The sequence below is a fragment of the Ursus arctos genome, unplaced genomic scaffold, assembly GCF_023065955.2.
Source record: "Ursus arctos isolate Adak ecotype North America unplaced genomic scaffold, UrsArc2.0 scaffold_1, whole genome shotgun sequence".
NCBI lineage: Eukaryota > Metazoa > Chordata > Mammalia > Carnivora > Ursidae > Ursus > Ursus arctos.
The window spans coordinates 26,800,484-26,827,589 of NW_026622763.1; the positions used below are offsets into that span (position 1 = coordinate 26,800,484).

At 35.0% G+C, this 27,106-nt stretch overlaps 1 protein-coding gene across 1 annotated transcript in view; it reads left to right on the forward strand.

Annotated features, from left to right (window-relative positions):
• Window positions 1-27,106, forward strand: part of ARHGAP15 (Rho GTPase activating protein 15) — a 596,409-nt gene that overhangs the window by 295,967 nt on the left and 273,336 nt on the right. The window contains exons 7-8 of the mRNA XM_026510055.4: window positions 588-686; window positions 1,967-2,096. Coding sequence (XP_026365840.1) covers window positions 588-686; window positions 1,967-2,096 — 229 coding nt within the window. The remainder of the gene's footprint in view (window positions 1-587; window positions 687-1,966; window positions 2,097-27,106) is intronic.

Below are 27,106 nucleotides of genomic sequence, written 5' to 3' on the forward strand. Positions count from 1 at the left end.
TTGAATGACCTTTTGAAAAAGTCTGCATTAGTCTCTTTGGTAAATAATCTGTTTTACAGCCCTCCATAAAAGGAAATCAAATATAGAGATACTATTAGATTTGAAAAAGACAAACAGGAAAGAGCCAAAAGCGCAGAATGAATTCTGACACACCCGGGTGCATTTTTCTGAGGTTCTGACTTAAGTGGGTACTGTCTGCAGCATTCTGAACTTCCTGACTTGCTTCTCCTTGAGTTGGAGTAATTCAGCTTTAGTCCTACTCTGAGTTAATCGTTCTATTATTAAAACAATAATTATTTGTTATGACATGAGAAAACAGTTTATAGAGAGCAGTTCAAAATGATCCTGGTCTCCCAGTTCCCAGAAAGACAATTACTGGAATATAAGAAAATATTTTGGTGTATTGAAGTGTGTTTTTTAAACTATATATATATATATATATATATATATATATATATATATATTAAACAACATATATATATATATATATACACACACATATATATATCTTGGAGATATATATCTCCATTTTTTTAATGTAAAAGATCTATTTTATATGGTTTGCTTACCTGTCGATTTTTTTTCAGATCACAACAGTATCAGGAAATGAGTTCCTTCTACAGTCAGATATTGACTTCATCATATTGGATTGGTTCCACGCTATCAAAAATGCAATTGACAGATTGGTATGTATTTGTTTTGGCTGCTACCTTTATTAATTAAAATGTTGTCACTTAAATTGTGTTGCTTAGGCATATAACACACACATTTAAATGGATCCTATAGATCAAGAGATATTAAGGTATTTTAAGTTTAAATAAAGTCCACTAAAAACCGTTTCAACAGACGTGATTCGTAGCTAAATGTCATTTGATTTCTCTCTCTCAAATGAAAAACACAGTGCGTTCATTTTTTCCCCCTGAAATAACATGGACATTCATTTACTAGAAGCTGGAAAAAGCACGCAAGCACTTAATGACTACTGAATTTTCACATTTTCAGTTTATGTTGTCTGTAATACATATTCTTGAAAATAAATATCAGTGTATTTAAGCCCATACTCACTGTTATAATAGCAGTAAATACTAATCCTTTATACTGATTTTCATTGTTCTTCCAGTGAAGCTAGATTGTTCTTCTCATGAAAATTATGAATCTAAAACCTCATGAAATTACCCTCAATCATACATTCAGAGTATATTTTTAAAGAATCAAATTATTTAAAACTGCCATTATATACTGATTCTAGACCAAACATCTAATTTTTGGACACTAATATTCACAAAATCTTGAGGAAAACCTATTCTTGGAGCTCTTAATAAGGTATACAATAGGAAAACACTGAATTTTCTGATTTTATTTCTATTTAATTGCAGTCTTCCTTTATATCATTTTAGGACTAAAACTTTAAAAAATAACAAATTGACTTTTCTCCATCAACCATATAGTCCCCTCATCCAGGCATGCTTGAGTGCTCACACCCATATCCACCCACCCACACACAGAGTTTGTTGTCATTAAGAGTGGGCTCTGGAGTCATACTGCCTGAGTTTGAATCCCGGTTCCATCCTTTACTAGCTGTGTGGCCTAAGGCAAATTACTTATCTCTTTTGGCTTCAGTTTTCTTGTCTGGAAAGTAGGGGTAATAATGATATCTACCTCATAGGATTACTGTGATGATTAATTGAGTTAATACTTGTGGAGTGCTTGGGGTAATGCACAGTGTTCAGTTAAGTTTTATTTTATATATATATATATATATATATATATAAAATTTATTATATATATATATATATATATATATATTAAATTTGAGTATTGAGCTTAGCATAGAGGCCCTGTCCTAAAATAATTACCTTAGTTCAGTCTTCAATTTAAAATTAACATCAAAATAGATCACTAAGTTATTTGGTGAATCCTTTCTTCCCTTGTAAAATTATTCACTCTAACTGTTTGTTATTTCCAGCCAAAGGATCCAAGTGGTTCATCGAGAAACCTGGAATTATTCAAAATCCAGAGATCCTCCAGTACTGAGTTACTAAGTCACTACGATAATGATACAAAAGAACAGAAACCAGAGCACAGAAAATCTTTAAGTAAGTATTTTATTTTTTTTTACTTGCTGATTTTAACTTTGTCTAAATGCAATGCTTATGAAATATAAATGCATCGAAATAAGATTTGAGCCAAACTCATACTACTCATGGAAGATTCGTAGCCATTTCCTGGCCAGGGATTCATATGCTGGAGGGCAGTCTGGGTGCTTTGCTCGCGTCATTGTTGGTAATGCCTTTTGAGAAAATAATTGTTCCAAGGTCATGGTCTCTGCTTACAGCAAACCTCTGAATCTCTGAGTAATAGCCATGGTGTTCGGATTGGTGATTGATTTTGAAAGTGGGAAATGTCAAGCGTCTCTAAACGTTGGTATGCTGACTATTTGATTTCCATACATTAAAAGATGTATGAGTGACCGCCACAGTTGGCCCAACTTAAACCAACAAGCTATGCAACTTTCCACACTTTCAGACCACCAGAAAGATTTAGAAATGTGGGTTATGAATTATATGTTTTCCAGGGTCACATCAAGTTAAAATATTCTGAAAGAAGTGAGTTTGGAGTAAAAAGGACCAATCTCACCGTACAGTGATCTTGCGTATATCTCTCAACCTTGCCCAACCTGCTTCTTCCTCAACAAAAGATTATGAAAAGGTGTCACACTTATCTCACAGTTGGTTTGGGTTTCAGCCTCCTGAAAGGTATCTCCGAAATCAAAGCAGGTGTCTCCAAAATCAAAGTAAACCAATTTCCCAAAGTCTCAAAAATTACAGTACCTTTCCTGGATCATCTACCTTCAATCACTATTTTTTCTGCCATCTCCCTCTGATCTATGATCAGTATAGTTACATTCTAGCTATTTGAATTAAAGTGAACTCCATAAGTAGAGAAGGGCTTCTAACAGAATATCTACACATGTACATGAGCATGTGTGCTAAATGATATATGCGTATACGCATAAATCTGTGTGCATTAGGGAAGACTATATAAATATATACATATATATGTATATATGTATATATAAGCATAGATGCACTCTCACACGCATATGACAAGGAAGAGAGAAGCTATTTAGATATTTAGATATCTTCCAGAGCTACATTATTGGGATCTTAAAAATCTAGAAATAGCATGACAACTTTGAGTAGAAGCACCCTTTCAAAATTAAGTCATTGGGGCGCCTTGGTGGCACAGCGGTTAAGCGTCTGCCTTCGGCTCAGGGCGTGATCCCAGCGTTCTGCGATCGAGTCCCACATCCGGCTCCTCCGCTATGAGCCTCCTTCTTCCTCTCCTACTCCCCCTGCTTGTGTTCCCTCTCTCGCTGGCTGTCTCTATCTCTGTGAAATAAATAAATAAATAAATAAATAAATAAATAAATAAATAAAATCTTTAAAAAACAAAAAACCAAAATTAAGTCATTATTCAAAAACTCATACCATAATTTCAGCAACTGCTAGAAACATATTTAGCTAGCCAGTTGTGTTAAGTTGGAGTTAAAATGATCAATGTTAATGTCTTAATCTGTATGGTGCTTTACAAATTAAGTTTTTTGTGGAGAGTTAGCAATACCATTTAAAAAGATTGTTCCATAAGGTGGTACAGTTTGGAGTTATCTCATTTAAATGTTTCCCTTTAATTCCTGGTCATCGTTCCCCTTTACTTAATATAGGATCAAATTTAAGGTAAGATTTTAGAATTAGAATTCAATAGTGAGTATGTTAATGTTATATACGTGAGTACGTTAATGTTAATTACATGAACGTTTTGTCGTGTCTATATATAATCGGATATATGAGGCAATGATTAGTAGAGGTTTGGAGGATACCTTGACATGCTTCTAGAGCCTGAAGCTTGGGAGAAAATAAAGATTTGTAAAAGTGATTGAGAAACATCGAAGCAAATGGATTCTGTGTTCAGCGATAGTCCCTTGAAATGTTTTAGGATGATACTGGGGGAATAAAGTTCCTACAGATAGAATACCAGCTACTCCTCTTTAGAATTTATTTTTGATTGGGAAAAACAATTATTTGTGTATTTGGGACTTAAATTCAATCCCGCCTAGAGACAAGGGAAGAGGCGTATGATTTATCTACTCATTTTAAAATGTACCTACTTCTCTAGGTACCTCATATTCACCTTTTCCTTTGCAGTTTAAAAATAATGACAGCTAGCCACCATTGAGCACTTTCTTTTCACCAGGCTTTGTTCTAAGTTCTCATTTATGTTGATTTACCTAATCCTCCCACTAACCCAACGAACCAGGTACTACTATGAAACCTATTTTATAGATGTGAAAACTGAGGCACGGAGAATTAAGGCCATTTGTATAAAGACAAGTTATGGAGACAAGTTTCAAATCCATTCAATTTGAGATTAGAGCCTATGCTTTTTTTTTTTTTAAAGATTTTATTTATTTATTTGACAGAGATAGAGACAGCCAGCGAGAGAGGGAACACAAGCAGGGGGAGTGGGAGAGGAAGAAGCAGGCTCACAGCAGAAGAGCCTGGTGTGGGGCTCGATCCCATAACACCGGGATCACGCCCTGAGCCGAAGGCAGACGCTTAACGACTGCGCTACCCAGGCGCCCCTAGAGCCTATGCTTTTAACCATTACACAACAGTGAAGTGAACAAATAAAAGGTAAATTTAGTTTATATCAACTTTGTACTTGGATGGAAATATTACATTAAAAATGAGATACATAGACATCAGTAAACTTAAAAAGGGACCCAAAAACATATTTGCAAAAGAGCTAAACCCAATGTCTCTGGAGTTTGATTTCACTATTCAAATAAAGGGGTCATTTAATCTTTAACGTTAGCCCTAATTTTGGAAAATGCTTCATTTCTATATTTTGGTGGATATTTATAGCTGTAAGCCCTTTTTAAGTCTTAGTATTTTTTTTTTTGCAATGTAGAATATAGTTAAACTCCATCTATTACTTTAAGTTCTTTGACTATTTATGTATCAATTTTCATTTGAAAGTCATGATGATTGACACACCCACACAATATCAAATTAGACTATGCATTTGAAATAATGATTGGCATATTTTATATTTGATGCTTTTTAAAATATTTTTTAAGTAGGAAATATACTGTATCAAACCCCCTCTGATCTCAGTCCTAGATTTGAACACCCAAACTTAAATTCTTAAAACATGGATTGTTACCCTCTTGAGATTAAATAATTATGTAGAATTAGAGATTCACAGTATCTCCTTACTTATTAGTAGTCTAAGCACAAACTTTATTGTCAGTTTGCTGCCTTTGGCTTCCTGTGCCCTTGATGTTCCCATGAGTTTTGTCGCCAAGATTGTAGACAGATAAAGCCAGAATTACTTTTTTTAAAGGCATGTGAACATCATTAGCAGCTAACAGGTGGTCATTTCATTGTCCAGTTTCTCTGGGTAACATGGGAAAAAACATGTACTCTCAATGAGTGAATTGTGAAAGTTAAGTGCTTAAATATACTTTCCTTTTTAAAATATGATTCTAACCTGCCAACATTATTAAGGACTAATCAGATATTTTAAGATATCAGTTGAGTCTAACAGACAAGAAGCCAGAAAATTCAAAGTAAGGGCCAAATCACTGTGGGAAATTCAGGACACCAGCATGGGATGAGAGTGGGAGAGCAGCTCTCCAGGGAGGGCTGTTAATGGAAAGTGGAGAGTCAATCAAAGAAAATGCTAGCATGTTTTTCCAAGGAAAGAGAAGTATCTTCCACTGATGGCAAAGAAGAAAGGCCCAAATATAAATCCTGCATCAGATAACCTTGGAAAGGTTTCTTAATTTTTCTGAGCTTTATTTTGCTGATCTATAAAAATGGGTCTAATCGTGTCCTTGCAGGATAGCATGAGAATTTGAAATTACACATGTAAATACTTAGCTCACAGCCGGCACTCAATGAGTAGGAGCTCTTATTATTATCCCCTGTGTCCCCAAGCAGATGGTACCAAAATAGGGCATGAGCCTTGGGTAGTGTCTAATAGAAGAATGAAGAAGGGCATATATAGTTGACACCCTCTCCCCAAGTAGAGAGAAAACAAGGGGAAAGAGCCAGAATTGGATATGGGAGTCATAACTACAAAAATCTAAATATGAGCAGCTGGTCTTTCTCCTGGCGACTCCCCAGGTGAAAATGGCAGCCAGGGCATTCTTGGGAGCAGCACACCAGGAAATAATAGAAGGGAGCCAAGAGATACTCATGATTCTTTTATGCCCAGAAGAGCTGGTCATGAAGAAGTTCCAGTTGATGGAAAGGATTCAGCATCTAGTCATTTCACTATTCCTTTAGGCATAGCTCTAGTTTATTCATTCACTCATGTATTCATTCTTTTTCATTAATGGATATACCTGAAGGTACACAACTAAAACTCGTGACTTCACTCATTTGCACTTTCAGGTTTTTTTAAAATTATTTTTGTATTTGGGTTATGCTTTAGAAGTGGTATACTACACGCTGATCAGGTGTTAAACTGTAAAATCCAGGCATGGAGAGCTTGGATAACTTTTATGTAAAATTGACAATTTTAACGTTGTAAATAAACACCCCAAAATGCACATAAACTAGAAGAATAAAATCAAAAAGTAAGAGAACTGAAAGAAAATGAGTTTTCTTTTAGCTGTCTTTCAATGAAGTTTTCATAAACAACAAATATATTCTGGGTGAAATCCTAAAAGTATTTATGTATGGATTTCCCAATTGCATTTCCCCTTAGTGATATGTGTGGTAGGGGTGTACGTACAGGGCTATAGGGATAAAGACAGGAATGGAAAAATTGGGATGAGAGATTCATACAATGTAGAAAATGAAAATACTTGTGAACCTTTAATAATATCTTTGTTTAAGAATTTGTCTGCAAAGTAATCATGATCATGCCAAGTGAAAACAAGTCTGATAGAGAAGGCAGTTATTTTTTGTACTAATCTAAATAATTATAGCACTGGTCATCCACAACTGTAAGTAGACTGTGTTCTCAAAATCCAGTTGTAAACTGGTTGCTTAGATCTCAGCACACTTTCATAAGGAAACCGCGTACCAGCCACAAAAGCACACTTGAACCTTATGCAATCATTTAGAATGTTGTTTTTAGGGAACAGCTTGTTCTGAGTTTGTTGCACCTCTGGCCCTAAGAGCTAAACTTTCCAGTAGCATTGCTTTCCATCTGCTTTCCCTTTTCCTCCTCCCCTACTCCTGTACCAACCCCACCAAAGCAATTAGAATGATCAGAATGGCTTTGGCTAGGAGGCTCCTGGACCCTGAAAATCCTCAGTGGTGTCAAGGAGGGAATGTAGAGCCTCCAAGCCAGAAAAAAATACTGGGTAAAAGAAAGAATGAAGGACAGGGAAGGGAGATTTTTCAGCGTAGGCAGGGAAATGAGTCCTTGGCATGGGCAGATGTTCTTTGTACAAAATGTGTGTAATGACAGATTAAGTCCGGTATTGTCCCAAAACTTAATATTTGATAAATCTAAGTGCTATCTATAGGAGTTATCGCGACGCTCTTGTTTTTCTGTATGTTTGAAGAGTTTCACAATTAAAAGTGAGTATACGCACCCACAAAGTATTACTCATGGTCATAATTCAATAAAAGAATATACGTATTTTCTAATTCTGGCTTAAAAATTTCTGAAGATCAAATTTTCTGAATATGAGTTACATTAAGACCTCTTTAAATTAAAACACACACACACACACTGATAACTCTTTATTTTCCTATTTTTTCCCAAAAAGCCAATATATTTTTTCTTGTGACCATTGTGGTCTTTCTGATAACAGTGTAATTAAAGAAATTTGTAAAGATGTTTATTACTATCCAAAATGGAAAAGTCATACTAGTTTCTTGGATGAATATGTAATTAGCAATTGTTTAAAGCACATATTGTGAAGTCTGTTCTGGAGACCCATATAAAGACATATTTTAAAGTTTCTTCCTCTTAAGAATTTTGTATAAAACAGCCTAATCTTGCCAATGCATGAAAATAATAAGATAAATAAGCCATCTGTCAAGAAAATGAAAACAATATTAAGATTGCACAAATAAATTACATCTCGCCCTGAAGGAACAGAAAATCTCCTACCTGGAAACAACAAAAAAGTCGTAATATTTATGTAGAGTATTATGGGTTATTGTGTTGTCTAAGGGACAAAAGTTTTCGATTTGGGTAGGATTGTTGATCATCTGATTCTTGTTTTTTCCCCCTAAAAACAATATTACTATCCTGGCACTGGTTTCAGTCAGTATGCACCTGAGAAAAATAAACTATTGAAGAAAAGTGTGAAAATAAAAATTTTTTTTTCCCTATAGTTGTAAGACTAACGATATCAAAGGAACGGTGAGTGTCAGTTCTTTTCTTGGTCATTTTCCACAGGTTAAGGGAGTTCTTTATTTCAAAATATTTCTGTAACTGAAGGAAAAATGAAAAATTTTAAATGAAAATTTATGTTGCTGAAACAGGAGGACTTAAACATTATGAGAAAAAGCAGTAAAGATTAGACACACACTTGACAATCAGACATCCTAATGACCTTGTCAAACTGGTTTTATTCATGAAGGTTACAGGGCTTCACGGAGGCGCTACATGACTACAGCAATTGTTCTGACATGTGTTCCCAAGATACTTAGCAGCAATCCCAGCTTTCCTGGGACCCATAGATTACAGTTTCTTCAAAACATTCAGTTCTTCATGAATCATTTGATAAGAGGACCTAGTTATAAGCTGAGCAAAGAATATTCTGATTAATCTCTTCTTTCCCATCTAAGGGGTTGATCTTGCCCTCTGAACTGTGGGTGTCCATTGTCATGTATCTTGTAACATCAGCTACTCTGAGAGTCTATCTAACCCTATCAGCACTCAAGCACTAGATCACCCCATCTCTTCCTGACCCTGGCAGTAACTCCGTGACCATTTTTCCCCTTAGATGAACTGCATTTAATCAATTTCTGATTTCATTAGGTCAAATGGCATCTTTCTTTCAATAATAGGCCAAACCCAAAGGGCTCTTTGGCCTAACTCTTGAGCAATATTTCCTTAGCATTAATACACTACTGTGATTGTAAACAATATAAAAAGTGCTCTTTGATCTCCTCTGAAAGTTTCCCTCCATTTATTCTATGACTCCAGAATCGGTATATATTAACATTTCCTTGTAAAGTTAAACATATAATATTTGTTCACTACTTCATATCAGGTTTAAAGTATCTTAGCTAAACATGATATTTAAGGCATTCTTATAGTGAATCTCTGTGCAGACAAAAACATTCTTTTGAACGCACATGGTTGCCTCTTTTTGTGTACAGAATTTATTGGGTCTATTCTTTTTTGTTTTTGGAGTATCAAAGCAATGCTAATTGTTTTTCGAAATCCTAAAAAAAAAGTAATTTGTTTTTTAATGCACTTATTTGGATGCTCCAAATAGGCCTAATGTTATGCTTAGGGGGAAAAGTTATATAATCCGAAATTTTCTTGGAAAATAAGTTTGTTTCTTATTACTTATCATAAAACCCACATCCATGCAAGGAAAATCAGGTGTTGCTTTCACACAAAGTATGAGATATGTCCAAAAATACCAGCTGTGTCAATCCAAATTAAATGAAGTGTGATTTATAACATTGGGACTCTTAGCTTCCTTCAAGAAATGTCTCACGGATTACTCGGGAAAAGGTAAATCAGTCTGCCAATTCATTTTTCCTTGATTATTTAAATAGAACCTGAAGCCAAGTACTCTTGCTACTCAACTTTCCTAATATAAATAAATATATCCTTTTTGTATACAAAATTAATTGACTGAAAAAAGTGGAGGCCAACTGGGAGATGCAATGGCCAAATAGAAAATGTAAGGACTGGGATTGTGCCATTAGATATGATGTCTTCCAAAATTGAAGTCAAAGTTTAAGAGCAATTTCTAATCAAATTACTGCATTGAAATGATTCAAGTCAACATTCTCAATAGAAAGCTCTTTATGACCTGCATCCCCTTCTTCAGTTTTTTCCCACTACCCTGGACCCGTGATTTATATTCCAGAGAAATGGTGCTTGTAATCCCTGACACATTACGATGTGCTCACTCTTATCTTTAAACCAGGTCTTCCTTTGCTAAATTAACATTCTTTAAGACTCAGCTCAGGCACACCTTCTCCAGAAAACCATCCCAGATTTCTGTGATAAGTTAGGTGATCTCCTTTGGTTTTCTTATAATGTTCCGTTCATATCTCTATCATTGCAATTACCAAAGTGTGTTACAATAAGCTAATTTCGAATGTCTGCAAGACTCTGGAAAGGACTCTGTCTAATTTACCTTTATATCGGCTGCTAGCAGAGTGGCTTGATGATATTTGAGATCATTCAAAAATATATAGTGTTAAATTAATTAATGAATGAATAAGGATATTCACATGACCAATATCAACATACTACTCATTCTGTGCTAAAAATCATGATGAAACTTGTTTAGGAACAATAATAAATTGTTCCTTGTCCTGACTACTTTAAATCTCAAAGCAATGGTATGTTTCATGCAGGTCACATGTACTGTGCCTAACAAAATCATGTACAAATAAGTGCTTTATTCTGCAGTGAGGATAAAATGACTAAGACCTTGCAGAAGGGGAAAGGAGGAATCCTAGTCCCTTTGTTTAAAGTTACTGTCCTCTCAACATCTTTCTCTTATGTATTCTAGCTCCTATTTTATTTGAGAAAACAACTCTGGTTCATTCTTACTCTTTAGGCTCTTCTATGGGCTCTGACAGAATTTGCAAGGCTCTACTGGAAGCAAGAAAAAAGGAGAAACTCTTAGTGTACCAAAAAAGGAGTAATAGTAGTTTGGATAATTTTTGTGTTTTTGATCATTTTAGAAGACTCTGAGAAAAATTTTCTTTAAGGTCAGCTTATTTATAAAAATCTGACTAAACACAAACATTTATAAAGGTGTTATATGCACCCTTTTCAAAAGGTTGTATGGTTATTGTATTAGAAATTTGTTTCTAAGAGTCACAAATTTAAGTACAATTCTTACCTCTGGGATATGCTAGCTATAAGATTGGGACAAGTTCTTAAGTTTCCCGAAAATGACTTTCCAGATAAATATAATGGATACTTTTTACATAAATATAAAATAAATATGTAAATATGTACATGATTTGTATATGATCTAATACATGTATTAGATCTAATGATAATACATATACTGAATCTAAAATATATCCAAGAACTTTGTAGATCTATATTGTAATATAAATATTAGATACAGTGATTTCCAAATGAGTGTACTCTGAGTAAAATTATCATGGCTTTTGTTTGTGTACTCTAAATCCCTCAGTTCTTCTTTTTAGAAATATAGCAAGAATGTACTTTGCCACTGATTTAAACAGTCAGCAAACTCAGATTAAACAAATGCATAATTTACCAAAGGCTTAATTTTTTAATATTTTCATTATTCTATTGACTCATGGCATCATAGTACTTTTACTTCAGTTTCCTTACGGGATTCCTTAAGTGTTGTGGGTAATAAATGTTCCGTTCTGCCATTCCTGAGGTGTGAGCCCGATGTTATGGCATTCTCTAGAGATTAAGCTTCACCAAGTGTCAGTGGCCCTTTCCATTCTTGTATAAAGGGTAAAATGGTGCAATAGTAAGATTTTGACAGGGTGTTATGTAATTTCACTTAACAGCAATAAAAGATTTCATTTACTTTTAATATTATATATATATACAGAGAGAGAATCAAGCCAAACATCATAACACATCTGGTGATAGAGAGATGGCGTTTTTACTAGAGTAAAAATATCTGAACCACATGACCAGAGAGTCACTTGTAAGGAATAAACTGGAAGATGCTAAAAGTCTGGTCTCACTAAAACACACTCCATCGACAGGCTGCCAAGCATGCCTAGATGCCCTCTATGTCTGCTCTATCTGAATTAAGGGTATTTGATATCGAGAAGAGGCAGTTCTATCTGAGCAAGGCTTCAGTCATTTGCTGAAGCCAGGATCTTTCTGTTCCATTAGACTACAAGTGACTGAGGGTATAAGCCTTCATATGATGACTCCTCCTCATCCCCAGTACCTAGAACACAGTCTGAAGCACAGTGGTGTTCCATAGTAAAGTCTCAGTGAATGAGTGAATAAATGACTGAGTGAATGAGATGAAGAGAAGAAACCAATTGCAGATTTTATGTATGAGGAATGAAGGGAAAGTTTGACATGTGAGGCAGTGACCTCTTTTTTTTTTTTTCCAGGCCCCTTGGCAGTTATATTTCTCTTCAAGATTTAAATTCAATTAATTTACATACAGTGTATTATTAGTTTCAGAGGTAGAGTTCAGTGATTCCTCAGTCTTACGTTAACACCCAGTGCGCATTACATCCCATGCCCTCCTTAATGTCCATCCCCCACTTACCCTATCCCCACACCCCCCTCCCCTCCAGCAACCCTCAGTTTGTTTCCTATAGTTAAGAGTCCCTTATGGTTTGCCTCCTTCTCTGTTTTTATCTTATCTTATTTTTCTTTCCCTACCCCTATGCTCCCGTTTTGCTTCTTAAATCCACATATGAGTGAAATCATATGATAATTGTCTTTCTCTGATTGACATATTTCACTTAGCATAATACTCTCTAGTTCTATCCACATTGTTGCAAATGGCAAGATTTCATTTTTTGATGGCTGAGTAATATTCCATCATATATATATATATATATATATATATATATATATATATATATATATATATACCACATCTTCTTTATCCATTCATCTGTTGATGGACATCCGGGCTCTTTCCATAGTTTTACTATTGTGGACATAGCTGCTATAAACATTGGGGTGTAGGTGTCCCTTCCAATCACTACGTGCCTATTTTTGGGGTAAATACGTAGTAGTGCAATCGCTGGGTCATAGGGTAGCTCTATTTTCAACTTTTTTTTTTTTTTGAGGAACCTCCACACTGTTTTCCCACGTAGCTACACCAGCTTGCATTCCCACCAACGGTGTGAGAAGGTTCCCCTCTCTCTGCATCCTCTGAGGCACTGACCTCTTGATAGGTGTTAGTTTTGGTTGCTCAAGAAGCAGTTCCTGAGACAAGGATGTGAGTGTACATAATATTTTTGGAAATAGATCCCTGGAAACACAGGTAGGAGATGGGGGGGAAGAGCGCCAGGGAAAGGAAGGCAGCCAATAAAGAGAAATATAAGGTACCTGGAATTTAATGCTACTGTGAAACTCTGGGAGTTTTTTTCAGATTGAGAAGAAACGAATGGCAGAGAATAAATAAAATGGATACATATTAGACAGGAAAGAAAGAACTATAGAACACTGTTGGAGAACAGCAGTAGATTAGTGAGCCTGGAGTGCACAAAACATTAGAGCAACAACTGGAGATCAGGTTGGAAATGAACAGGGAACATTGGCAGAGGGTCATGCATGAACTGCTAGGAAATTTGGATTTCATCCTGTAAGTAATAGGAGCCTAGTGACAGAATTTGCAGAGGGCAGGAGACATTAACAGATCTGATACACAAAGTAATAATTTTTGGTTGAAATGTGGAGAATGGCAAAGAGAAAGGTAGCACAACAAAAGAGTGAAAGATAAGAGATAAGGAGATAAATTAGGAAAATATTACAGTGGGCCAAGTCACATAATGCAGGCTGAAACTAGGCAATGGGAATGGAGAAGGGGAAAGATTCCAGAACTTTCTGAGGGGATATTGATAGGTTTTCTTGACATGTATTGGAAGAAGAATTCTTGGCAGTGTTCAAATACCCACTGCGTCTGTGGTTTGGTGAAAACCTCAGATGCCTAGGAGTTCAGCAGAATTTGCCTCTTAATTTCACTCTTTCAGAATCCTACTAGATGTGGATGCTTGAAATGTGGTACATGGACCAGCAGCACCAACAACATCTGGGAGTTTATTAGGAAATACAGAATCTTACGCCCCACCTGAAATCTACTGAACAGAATCTGCATTTTTTAAAAAAGATTTTATTTATTTATTTGACAGAGAGAGAGAGCACAAGTGGGGGAACAGCAGGCAGAGGGAGGGGGAGAGGGAGAAGCAGGTTCCCCACTGAGCAGGGAGCTTGATGTGGGCTCAATCCCAGGACCCTGGGATCATGACCTGAGTCGAAGACAGATGCTTAATGACTGAGCCACCCAGACACCCCCAGAATCTGCATTTTAACAGTTGATTCACATGCACATCGAGATAAAAATAATTTCTCTTAAGTGTGTTTTGCAAGTTCAGAGCCAGAGAGTGGCCTTTGAAACTTTGACAAGGCTTACTTATATAGAAGAGCTAGCTAGTCTATCTTCGTGTAAAATAACTCCGCATATGGTTATATATCATAATGGCCATGCCATGACAAAGATTTTAGATGATGAATATTTATTTAATCTCTTCGATCTCTTTCAAATGGTGACTGCAGACTGAGAGAGAACCAATACTTACACTTTCTTTGTTACTTTTGCCTGTGCCACACCTAAGTCATGAACTGAGTCAACAGCTCCAGCCAAGCAAAAACAACAATAACAAAAATTAAGCCAACAATAAACTACCCTCGCTAAAACAAACAGCCAAGAAAGCAAAGCTCCAAACAATTCCCTGGATGTCATCCATGAATTCCCTGGATATACTCATGTACAAAGTCTATCTGAAATGCTATTTACCCTTTATTTTCCATTTGCCTCTTTTTGGAGAGAACATACAATCTCATATATAGTCTTCTTTGTCTACTTCTCTAAATGCAAGAATAATAGTATTTTATTGCTTAAATGTCTTTTATTTTTATGTTGTTCTTGGGTACTTGAATTAATTTCCCACTGGTCTTTCGAGTTATATGTCATAATTCTGAATGAGCCAGTGCTTAGCCATTTTACTCCGAGAGTAAGCTTATCTGCTGGGCCTGCCAAAACACTCAAGGCCTACCAGCCTGTACTGTAGTGAAGTTGGTAGGAAAAGTTGCAAAGAAAACGAAAGTAGGCTCACCATTTAGTCATCAAAAAATAAAGGACAAATTCAAAATAAAGTCTGATTAGTCCTTCTCGTAGTATGAGACTTTACTCACTATGAAGAGGTAGCAATGAGTGTCTCTGAAACAAAAGCATTGTTTTCTCAGGTCCGTCTTTATCTATTCTAGGAAATGAAAACCGAAAGTGGCGTGATAATCCTTTTCCAAGTAAGAATCTTCCTCAGAAATTTGCCCCTAAATGTCCAGTCTTAAAAATGTGTTGGATAGCAATGAAACAGATTGAAAGAGTTTCCTCAAAATTTTAGTACTGCCTGGATTCACTTGCCTTATTTAGCTTTATGACTCCAGGACATCTTACATAAGAATGATTAATCCTTTTTTTTCCCTAGTCAGTACCTGGGTTTGTTTTTGACGTTCCATGCCTTATTTTTAAATGGGCATAACTGATTCCACAGAAGGGGTTGGCGGAGAACCCATAGAATTTTTGCTTAACTCGTTTTTATTGAACAGAATCCAGAATTTTAGTCAAGAAGTGTTAGATATTAATCACATGTGAGTGGGATCATTAAAATTTCCTTTACCTTCCAGAACAGCGGGTCATTATAGAATCATAAGAAGTGAGCTCACTTAATAATCTTTACAATTATATAAAAGCAATCATTTTCATAAGTCTTAGAAGAAGCTTTTAACTATTACTTGAAGAACATATTGGAATACTAGAATGTATTATGTTGTGTTATTATAGATATGACTTGTGAATTGAAAAAAAAAATGTTCTCTGACTCAAGGCTCTTAGGAGCTATCCTTTCCAGATTGAATGGTTTTGTTTAACACAGTTTGTGATTATAATTTTTACACAGCTAGTAGACATCTTATTGCTGAAACAGAAATTCTAGTATCATTTCTTCATTATTACACTCTTAACTTTGTAGAAAATTAGAGGAAAAATGCAGTATTTTCTACTGCAGTGAAGAACAACAATTGGTGACAATTTAAGGTGAGTCAGTTAAGGAGAAAAACTAAAACAAATCCCTCCTCTAAATTATTATCGCCGTTCTCTTTTCTTTTCTTGTAACCACTTCTCATCTTTGACTTTGAAACCCAACAGTTTAAACTTGGTTCTTATTTCAGTGGGCTAATCCCCTTTCATAAATCATGCTCAAGAGCTGAAATAATTTGCACATCATTTAAAGAGTATTTGCTTTGAAATATTCACCTCAAGCCCTTTTGTATATCCTTTCTCTCTAAAGATTTGTAGTATTTGTTTTGTTCTCTGAGGTATAAAAGACCTGGATAAACTTTATTCCTGTTGTTTCAAGATTAGTTAACGAAAATGCATATTAATTCAGCAGGGATGGGAAAAACCTCAGTAAAGATGATCATGTGTATGCCTCTCGGGAAGAGCAAAGTACGAAATGTCAGTCTTCAAATCTCCTTGGACTTGCTCAAAAGAGCATTGAGGGATTTAAATTTCCAGAATATGTCTACAAATGTATTTTCTTTGTTGTGGAGAACAGGAGCTCTGCTGATTATTTTTCCCCAGAAAATTGATTTCATTTGTATGTGAAGGAAAATGAAGCTATCTACAAAGTGGCTCTTCGAGCATACAGAGAAAAATGGCCACAGCAAAGGTAAATTCAACATTAAAAAATGACAAACCTGATAGGCCGCTAGATTCTTAATTTATTTCGTTTCAGACCTCAAATCCCAAAATAAAATTTAACAGAAAAAATGATTGTTATTTTTTCCCCTAAAAAAAAAGGTAGAATTGAAAGGACCTCATAAAATCAGAAGTAAACATATTTACATAAAGTTCAATGACACCTTTCCATGTATAAACTCCAATTTGACAGTTTGCCAGTAAACTCAGGGGAAAAAAATGCTGATTTCTCCAAATAGTGTATCTGTTCTGTATGTTAAGATGTGCCCTGTTCTTTTCTTAAACTGAAAATGACCATAAACTTTGGCACTTAAGTGTTTACCCGGAAATGACTAAGTTGATTCGGGGGTAATAAATCACTCATATGGATCCAGCCACCCACAGTCTTGTTCCACTTCTCTTCTTTACAAGTGTAGTAATAGACATTTCCACAGTCCTCAGGGTGCCAAACTTTGCACCATTAGGAAAATCTGCAAGTGGCTTGATTTATCTTCCTCACTCAGTTAGCTAAGACCCAACTAAGTAAAAATCAGCAGGAATAAACTTGACTTGTTAAACTTTTTTAATAAGGAGATGCAACAATTAGAACTTTCCTCCTTTGCCACTTCAATTTACTTTGGATGTGAAGCCCCTTGTGAAAAATATTCAGATGAGATCTCAAATTATAGGTGCATGGCTGGATGATGCTGACTCTGAGTTTTCATTATACACAGAGGATTGTCTGCTGTTTGCAATTAATCCAGACACAATCCTCCTGGTACTTGGGGAGGAATGTGGAAGAAATAGCCATTTTATAAGTTGTAAACTCCTAAATTACCCTAAATTAGAGGCACTATTAATCGGACACTTAGATATAGACAGGATCTGCTTATCGTGTAGGCTCATCTTCCCCTGATGGAGAAATCAATTAAATATTTAGGATGTGGAATACCTTCCAGGTTGGATAATGCATTTCATTTAGATTATGGCCCTCCAATCCGAAACATTAAAGGGGATCTTAACGGATGGAAGCACATTACTGTCTCTTGGATTGGGTGCATTAACACTTTAAAAATGAATGTGCTTCCTAGGATTTCCTATTTGTTCCACCAGCTGCCTGTCGATGCGCCAGATAAACAGTTTAAGGATAAGTATGTAAAAGATGCATGTGCAACATTCTGTGTGCTGAGGTGCACCCTTGTAGGAAAAGTCCCCAACTGTGGCCCCTTTGAATGGCTGTTCTCAATGCCCTAGCAACCTCAGATGACAGGGCTCATTTGATCATGGGAGAGTGGGAGGGAAAGCCAAAAAGGAGATGCGATCAGTCCTCTCACAATGGCTCTGTGGATTTCTAATCTTGTATCATTCCTTTCTATAACTTAATTAAGAACTAGTGATTATTGTAAGAAAATATTGGGATGATATGGTAAAATTTGAAATAAACCTAAGCTTTTCCACTATTAAAATATTTGGCATGAAGATAATCATTTGATTCTCACTCAGGTACCATTACATGGGGGCCAAATTTATGAACAATATTGTAAGAACAAAGCTCTTGTGTCTTCCATGCCGCAGAAGCATGGTGTAGAAATAATTGGTGTCTTGGAGTACTTACCAAGCTGTAGGCTATGTTCTGAGCAATGTACATGTTTTCTCTTCCTTAATCCTGTCAATAACCCTGTCAGGTACAGAGGTGTATCATCACCTTCATTTCATCTACTGGGTGAATGAGACACTGAGAAGTTAATCAATGTGGTCCAAGATTACACAGCTAAGAACTGGTAGAATTAGAATTCAAAACCAAGCATTTTGACTCCACAGCCTGGAGTCATAACCATTGTTCCATGAGAACCCACTCTGGGTTCTAGAGTGAGGCTGAAGGTTTCTGTTACCTACTAGCTCTATAAACTTTGAACCTGTCACTTAACCCCACTTATATTCTGTTTCATAATCTTGAAAATACCAGTAATAGTAGTACCTATCTCACTGAGTTGTTTGGAACCATAAATTAGATTATGCATATGACATTTGTAGCAGCACTCAGCACAATGTAAGCACTCAATAAATGTTAATAATAATATTGGTACAAGTGTTTTATTTTCTGCCATAGTATTTTGAAGAGACCTAATTTCATTAAGAAAAGGATACTTTAGAGATAAATGATTGAAATCTTCAAAGATGAATATATTTTTTTAAAATTCCCTTGTATTTATGTATTATGAATATATTTTTTAAAATTCCCTTGTATTTATGGGGAACAAATATGACTTACAGAAGAATATAATCTTCCTGAACTGAGTCAGATGTTTGTCCTCTTTTGTTTCCATTTATAAAAGTCTTGATTCACAATTGACATAAGTACATCATATTAGGTTACTCAGTGAAAACAAATTTATCCAATCATAAAAGAGATGATGAAGATAAGGGTCGATTTCTTTGTTTCTAGAGTTAGACTCCTCATGCCAAATCTGATAGAACACATGCTTCAGTGTGTTTGCCTTGCTTCAGAAGACAGCAGAAAACTTAGCTAACTGGCATAATTACATAACTTGGATAGTCATATTGAGAGGGTTCAACGTTGGCACTAGAATATGGAATTATAAAGTTCAATGAAGTTGCAGGAATTTAACTGAAAAGAAATTACTTATCAGCATTTTGACAGGGAATAAACAAAAAAGGAACAAATTGATCCTTTCAAAGTTGGGTGGAAAGAACGTTCCAGAAGCCTTCCTTTGTAATCACTGTCATTGAGAAGCCCTGAGGCCTCTTATTTGTTAGTAATTGATACCTAGACTTCAAGCTCAAATACTAAAGACGACTGCTATTTTAAGGGCCTATCAAGAAAGTTAGGAATTAGTTGGAGTTCTTTTTTCTACTCAGTCCTCCACTATTTTTTCATTGTTGGGTCAAGCTTGTTGTAAATCAGGGGTGGATCAACCATATGCAGATACTTTTACCTTTTAAACACATTTGGAAGAGTACTGGGGTAAAATCAGAATCTAATATCTAAAACAACCAGAAATGTGCTTTATTTGCTGGGAAAACAGCTGGATCAGCAACAACTTTATATTGGTTTGTTTGCTTGTTTGTTTGGAGATCCTAACAGTGGAGTGAAGCTCCTCATCTACTCTTAAACTCTGCTTTTCTTCCACTGAACACATAGAAAGTAAAGGACTTAAATAGCATGAGAATAAAAGAATGGGACCCAGGCCCAAGCAAATAGATCAGCCAGTCAACTTGGAAAACCAATGAAGAAACAAGTTGCGTAGAACAATACTTCTCCCAATGTTTGTGTTACCCTCTTAATGTAGAGGAATTAGTAATTTCTCCATATTGTAATATGTTCAAATATAGATGGATTAACTCAGATAAGGATGAGCTATATCTGGGGACAAAGGGAAGACAAAATAAGCTCTAAAAAGCTGGGATCTATATTTGCAGTCTAAGCAAAGATGACATAAAATCTAAAAAGCTGGAGTAGTAGGAGCTAGCAGTCAGTTCACACATTCACATCACGGGCATTTATTGAGAAGTTGTCTTTTGTATGCACTGTTCGAAGCGCAGGAGTTAAAGAGGTTCCAAGTGTTATCAATTCTTAATTGACAAAGAATTGTTTATGGTCACATTTTAAGTAGATATTTCCTATTCTCTACCAAGATGATTTAGTTTAAAGATGAATTTCCACACGAAGTGTTCTTAAAATATTCCTGCTTGATTTTATCAACAAAATGAATACAATAGTGACAAAATGAATACAATAGTTAAATATACTTTTGGCAAAGTACTTTGCTCAAGTTTATATTTATATCTCACACAGAATTTATCAGAAATTTTGTATTCACATTAAGGACAAACTCCCATCTATGTAGGTTAAGTAGCACCATGGACCATGGTCCACCAAGAGTTAAGGGGATTTAATAAATGAAAATGCTGCAAGTTTGAGTCCTGGTGTATTTTTTATCCCTGATGTTCTAGAGGATGGAATAATTTCCTAGCTGGCTCTAAGACTGAGGATCTGTTACTTTTCATTAATAAAAACAGTGTTAAATTACCTAGAGCCCAACTGTCAGGTAGCAAGAGACACCTGCACAACCAGATTGGGGTAGATCACCTGGTTGTCCAGCTGCAGTATAGTAAGGAAAAGTGTTGATGCTAGAATGAAATGGCCTGGATGTAAGTCATGGCCCCACCAGTACCATCTGTGTGCATTGGGTAACATGTTTTCATAGATTTGCACTGAGGACTAAATCACTTAATTCCCTGAAAGTGCTTTGAACAGTGCCTAGAATAGAGTTAGTGGTCTTGAAATGTTAGTTATTAATACTAGAGACTTCCATTTGACCAAGTAAACTTAACAGTCTATATGACTTCATAAATTTAAAAACAAAATGGTAAAAATATAAACCACAGAGTGACAAATTAATTGGGGGTTGTAGAAAAATTTAGAATAATTATAATTGAAATAATAATTTTGAATTTTACATTGTTTTATGCATTAAAATTAAATACATTAGGTAATGATATAAAGTAAACAAAAATATAAAGTAATATTGCTAAATTCTCTTCCAAAAACTAAAGCATTCTCCACAGGGAAAATTTTTTTAACTTATCTTCACATATTAACATCAATATTAATTTTAAAAAAATGTGTAAATGTCAGATGTGCCCTGTGCTGTTCTAAGCATATAGCATGTATTTTCTTATTTCTCATCTTTCAAGCACCTTATGTATCAAGAATAATTTTATATTCATTCACAGAGGAGGAAAAACAAATATTTTAGTTTTAGAGCCAGAATATAACTTAAGCAGCCTAACACAAAACACACGTTGCATCTTTTAGCTTTGTGCAATTTTGTTTTTAGTTTTTCTTTCCTTTCTTTAAGTTTTACTTGTTAATATGTATAAATAATTATATTGTTAAATGATTTTCATACATGTGTTTTGAAAGATAAAAAGATCTTTAGACAGATATAAATGCATGTGTGTGTATGTATGAAGTATATAAAAATAAATTTCAAAGGCCATATTGACAGATGGAAAAAGCACAAATGTCAAGGAAAGTTGATTTAGAAAGTAATATATAATAATAAAAATTAAACTCTAGCATTTATTGATTTAACAGATGGTGAGATAAAAACTAAATACAAAACCTTATAATGTAATATGATTTTTAAAATTAGTGAGATTATTTTATGAACTTATTCTGAAGTTTGTTATTTTTCTAATTATATTTTTTAAAACTCTAACTTTTAAGTTCCTGAATAAGTTACTATTTTCATTTAACAGTTCCTCTTCAGAAATCTGCATATGTACAAATATTTAGTATTAGAACATAAAATTTAACCTTAGATAAATATTCGTAAGTTATGGTGGAGGTAAAAAATATATTTTACATATTTGTATTATTGATTAATAAATATATATCAAGCTCTGTACCCTAAATACAGACAGTACACATTGTTTTCAATTATCCCACATAGTATTTGTTATTGTCAATCACATACTAAAGTCACAAAGAGATTTTTGAAAAATCCCCAAAGGAGAAATTATAAAGAAATGTGATCTGAATAAGATATAATAAAATGTAATAAAAATTGAAATTCACAACAAGATATTAAAAAAATGCCCAAGTCACTTGTTAATTAAAATAATATTTCCTTCAATTGTTTTTGTCTTAAGGAAAAGTCCAGTAAATATCAAATTCAATAGTATGCAACCAAAGATATATTCAGAGGCAAATGCATAGCATTAAATATTTTTAATATTAAAAAGGAAGTAAAATGAGTTTGTAGTTAACTCGACAAACATTTTTTTAAATAACAAAATATAACAAAAGGTATCTGAAGGCAGAAGTGATAAAATTAAGAAAAAGCAATCAATTAGGAAACAGAAAAAAATGAATTATTATTGAACTAAAGTGTTGTTCTTTGGAAAATAATCTTATTAAGAATGAAATAAAAACTGAAAAATCTAACTGAAAAGAGCATAAAGCACAATTAACTAAAATTTAAAATGTGAAACAGGTACAAAAGAAGTTAAATTTCAAGACATTAGTATGCAAAATTTTATTCTGATAGATGAGAAACCAGTGGAATAGGTTATTTTGGAAAAATTAACCAAAGTAACTAAGGAAAAGTAGAATATCTAAATACACTCCTTCAAAATCTGCCTCAAAAATGTTCCAAGTTTAAAGGTTTGCTGATGAACGATATCAATTTCCTAAAGAATAAGTAAAGTTCATGCCATTTCAAAGACAAAAATAATCAGTGAAAAAAATCTTAAAATGCACATATAACCAAGGAATTAAAATTAAAGCAATAGAGAGCATGCCACCACCACTGCAGCACAGCTGTCATGAACAGCATGGGTCTGCACAGAAACGACCAAACATGACCAGAGTTTCAACCCTGATTTTCCAATAAGATTCTCAAGGGACTCTGCTCTGGAGAGCTGCACACAAACCTTTCAAGTACTACCAACAGTGTGTTCAGAAAGCAATAAAGGGGAAGGATATTCCTATTGAAAGACTGGTGATCATAGGCCATGAGAAAGCATAGTCTGAAAGTTCTTCATGCTCTTAACAGTTGAAAATGGACTCCTCATATCTGTTAAGAACTCTGGGTTTTGTCAAGCAAGAGCATTAAGATAGATATCAGTTTGACAAGTAGTTTAAGAGAAAGGAAATTTATTCCCTCCTTCCTAATGTTTTCCTCTCCATTGTGGATGAACCATTCTCATTTCTTTGAAGGCAAGACTCAATTGCTTTGGCATCTCACAACAACGAATTATGACAGCACAGAACAATTTTTGGAATGATGGTTGAAATATTTGGTCTGTGATCAGCTTAAGATAGTATATGTAAATAATGGTAAACTAGTCAGGATGGTTATGGCCGCCTGACCTCTCATCTTGCTAGTATACCATACTAATTTTGTTTTTTAATGGAAGCGATTGGCTGGATCTTCTTTAGCCTCAGGGAACTAATGCTCCGAAAACCATTCTAACAACATGATTTCAATGTGCAGAGACACAGTTTTATATTTTTATAAACTGACTTGACAGTTCTGAAGATTGCTAGTAGATTGGGTTAGCTTAGAGGGAGAAAACTTTTAATAGCCTGTCGCCTGCCTTAACAAGGGATATCAAAGTAAGACTTGAAGACTTCAAGAAGGTCATGGTGAATGCTATCTCAGAGCTACAATGGAGTTAAGTAGGATGACTTGAGTAGCCATAGAAGAAGACCCAAGCTGCAAAGATTTACTTTAGCCAGCATCCAATCCAAGTTAAAGGGTGAAGGCATTTGCATAAGATTAAAATGCCAGAATGATGCAGTTAGTTAAATGGTAATGCTTTACTTGTTTTGTTTCTGCATTCTGCCCTGTAACATCTTGAATTGTAAAGATGGAATAAGTCACAGTATTTCAAATCTATCATTTAAAAACAAAAACAAAATTTTTAAAAAGAAGAAAACATTACATTTTTTTCATGTATCTTGTCATGAAATATTACACTTCTTTGCATCAGAAATATGCAGATACAAAAGCATATGCATGTGTGTGCAGGTTTATATATAACTATTCTATCTTTATTGTATATATAAGCTTTCTGTGAAGCAATTTGGAAATGAGCACTAACAGCCTTAAAAATTTGTGCTCTTCAAACTAATTTTCAGTTCTAGAAATCTGTTCAAAGGAAATAATAACAATCTAAATGTCTGAATTAAAGAGCTATTGAACACAGTGAAAAAATTGCAGTAATCCACCTGCCAACAGTGGGCACTCTTTAAGTAAGTCCTGGTGCATTCATATGATGGTGTATTATGTAGCTGTGAATATTTTTGCCTTCAAAAAATAATCACAGGGGCACCTGGGTGGCTCAGTCGGTTAAGTGTGCATTTGGCTCAGGTCATGGTCCCAGGGTCCTGGGATCAAGCCCCACGTCGGGCTCCTTGCTCAGCAGGGGGTCTGCTTCTCCCTCTCCCTCTGCTGCTCCCCCTGCTTGTTCTCTCTCTCTCTGTGTCAAATAAATAAACAAAATATTTTAAAAAAGTAATCACAGAATGATTGTGCATGGTGTAATGTGAGGTGTGAAGAAGAAAAAACAGGCTACAAAACTCGTTTAATAAGAAGTATGAAAGCAGGAACCTGGTCTGTTTGTTCAGAGACATATCCCTGCACAAAGTAAGGGCTCATAAGTATCTATTAAATATGTGAATGAATATATGATATAAAAGAAAAGCATACTGAAATAGTAACAGCAACAGTGATTAACTCTTAGGTAATAAAATTACCTTTGGTTTATTTTATTGTTTTATTCTCTGTTCTTTTTGTAGCTCCTAAATTTTTCACAATAAATAGATGCTTGTTTCTAAACTCAGAAAATTTTAAAAATAAAGCATTATTGCAAAAAACAGACATTATTTATAGGTAATATACCTTACAAAGTATCCGCTATGCCATGCTTATGAGGGTTTGGCTCTTCTCTGCTCAGATTTGAAACTCTTGGGTCTGTTCACCTCAATTTTCTCCCTCAAATTTCACCTGCTTAGACATATGACTACTATATATACCAATCACATATAGGAATATGTATTACATATATATGTGTGTGTGTGTGTGTGTATGTGTGTGTACACACACACATAATGACTACAATATATACTATAGTTTTATTCATTTTCCTTTATCTTGTCTATACATGAAAGCATGAATGACATATATCTGAAAAAATAAAAATTTAGACACTGAAAACATAATTTCCCATCAACGGGTTAGAATGTAAAGGGTTAGAAGACATAGTACTTGAACACTGTTGAATTATAAACTTTATGGTATACTAACCAGACCTTAGATATAAAGCAAAAACTGTGATCTATTGTTTGATATGGTAATTGCATCAGGATTATTATTCTCTTTACTATCTTTTTTTTTTCTCTCAGTTGTATTTAATCCAAGAAGTAATACAGTTTTTTAGGAAGATTTTACCTAAGCTTGATCCTTTCTAAGTAACATATATGGGTGATTCCTCCTCTCATCGACAGGACTAACACAACAGAATGAGAAAGCTGAAATATTGCCATTTTAGAGGACAAGGAATCCAGAGCACAGATGACCTCAGTTGATTCTCTGAGTTGTGCCATGATTCAGGGCAAGGGCCCTACACTGCAGGGGCAGGAGGGCTGGCAGCTCCAGGAGGATGTCTGCCACCTTTGACGCAGGGGAACAGACACAGAAAGCATAGATAAAACACCTAACATCAGCCCCAGGATAGAGGCCCCTTTCCAGGACAATTTCCCTTTCATTGGATGGAAGACATTAGCCCTTTCTTCAGATTTCAAAACACCTTAGTGAATCTAGGAAACTCAAGTCGACCTTTCCATGAAAATCCTTGAATATTTTCTTCAAAGTTGACTTGTACTGTAAGAGAACTCTTTCACTTGGGCGCACCTGTGGGTCAATGAATTGTAGTGTGAGATCTTCATTGCCCTGAATTTAGAGGAAACACCAGGGAACACAGATATGCATCATTTCTTCATTTGGGCTAAATGGCATAAAGGCTAACATGAATTTATTATTGCTACTGTTAGAGAAATATGTTCTTTCCACCATCATTTAAAAGGAAGCAAACTAAAGTAATGGAATCTATCTACAAATGTAAGAAATTCATTGGGAAAATTTTTAAATTGGCAAAAGTATGAACTATTTTTCACCTTTTCTTCAGCATGACCTAGAGTACCTTTTTCTCTAAAGCAAAATGAAATACATATTTAAAAGGATGCTAATTAATTCAGCTTCTGAAATTGTCTGTAAATGTAATTCCCCTTTGGGGTGTCAGCATAGTACACTGAACAAATGGGCATTGACACTGGCTCCAACAGGACTGGAGGTTCACCATTAAAAGTGGACTGTGTGCAGGTGCACATGAAATGTAAAGATGGCTGTGGTCAAGGGTAAAATACAAACGGGATTGACTCATCATCTCCTCTCTGCCAGGGATCTTGGTTGCTTGCTTAGGTTGTTATTATTATTATTATTATTATTGTTTTGTTTTGGGGTGGAAGTTTTTCTTTACGAAAATGACAGCTTGAAGTTTTTAACTTTGAAAAAACACTTAAAAAACTTAAAAGGCTGCAGAGAAAAGATAGTTCCCGATGGTAAATCTCCCACAAAGACAGTGATAGGAAAACACAAAGCTTCACTGAAAGTTAGACATACTTCACATTCCCAGTACACACTTACAGAGAACAGAGTCCAGGCCATCCATCCATCCATCCATCCATCCATCCATCCATCCATCCATCCAATATGTTAGACACTGTTCTACGCACTGGAGATATAATTGTGAACAAAAGAGATTAGCTTACCTTCTTTAAAAATGTCCCCCATGTAAGAGAATGCTGCCCCCAAATCACAGTTCATGCACTGAAGGTGGCAAGGTAACTAAGAT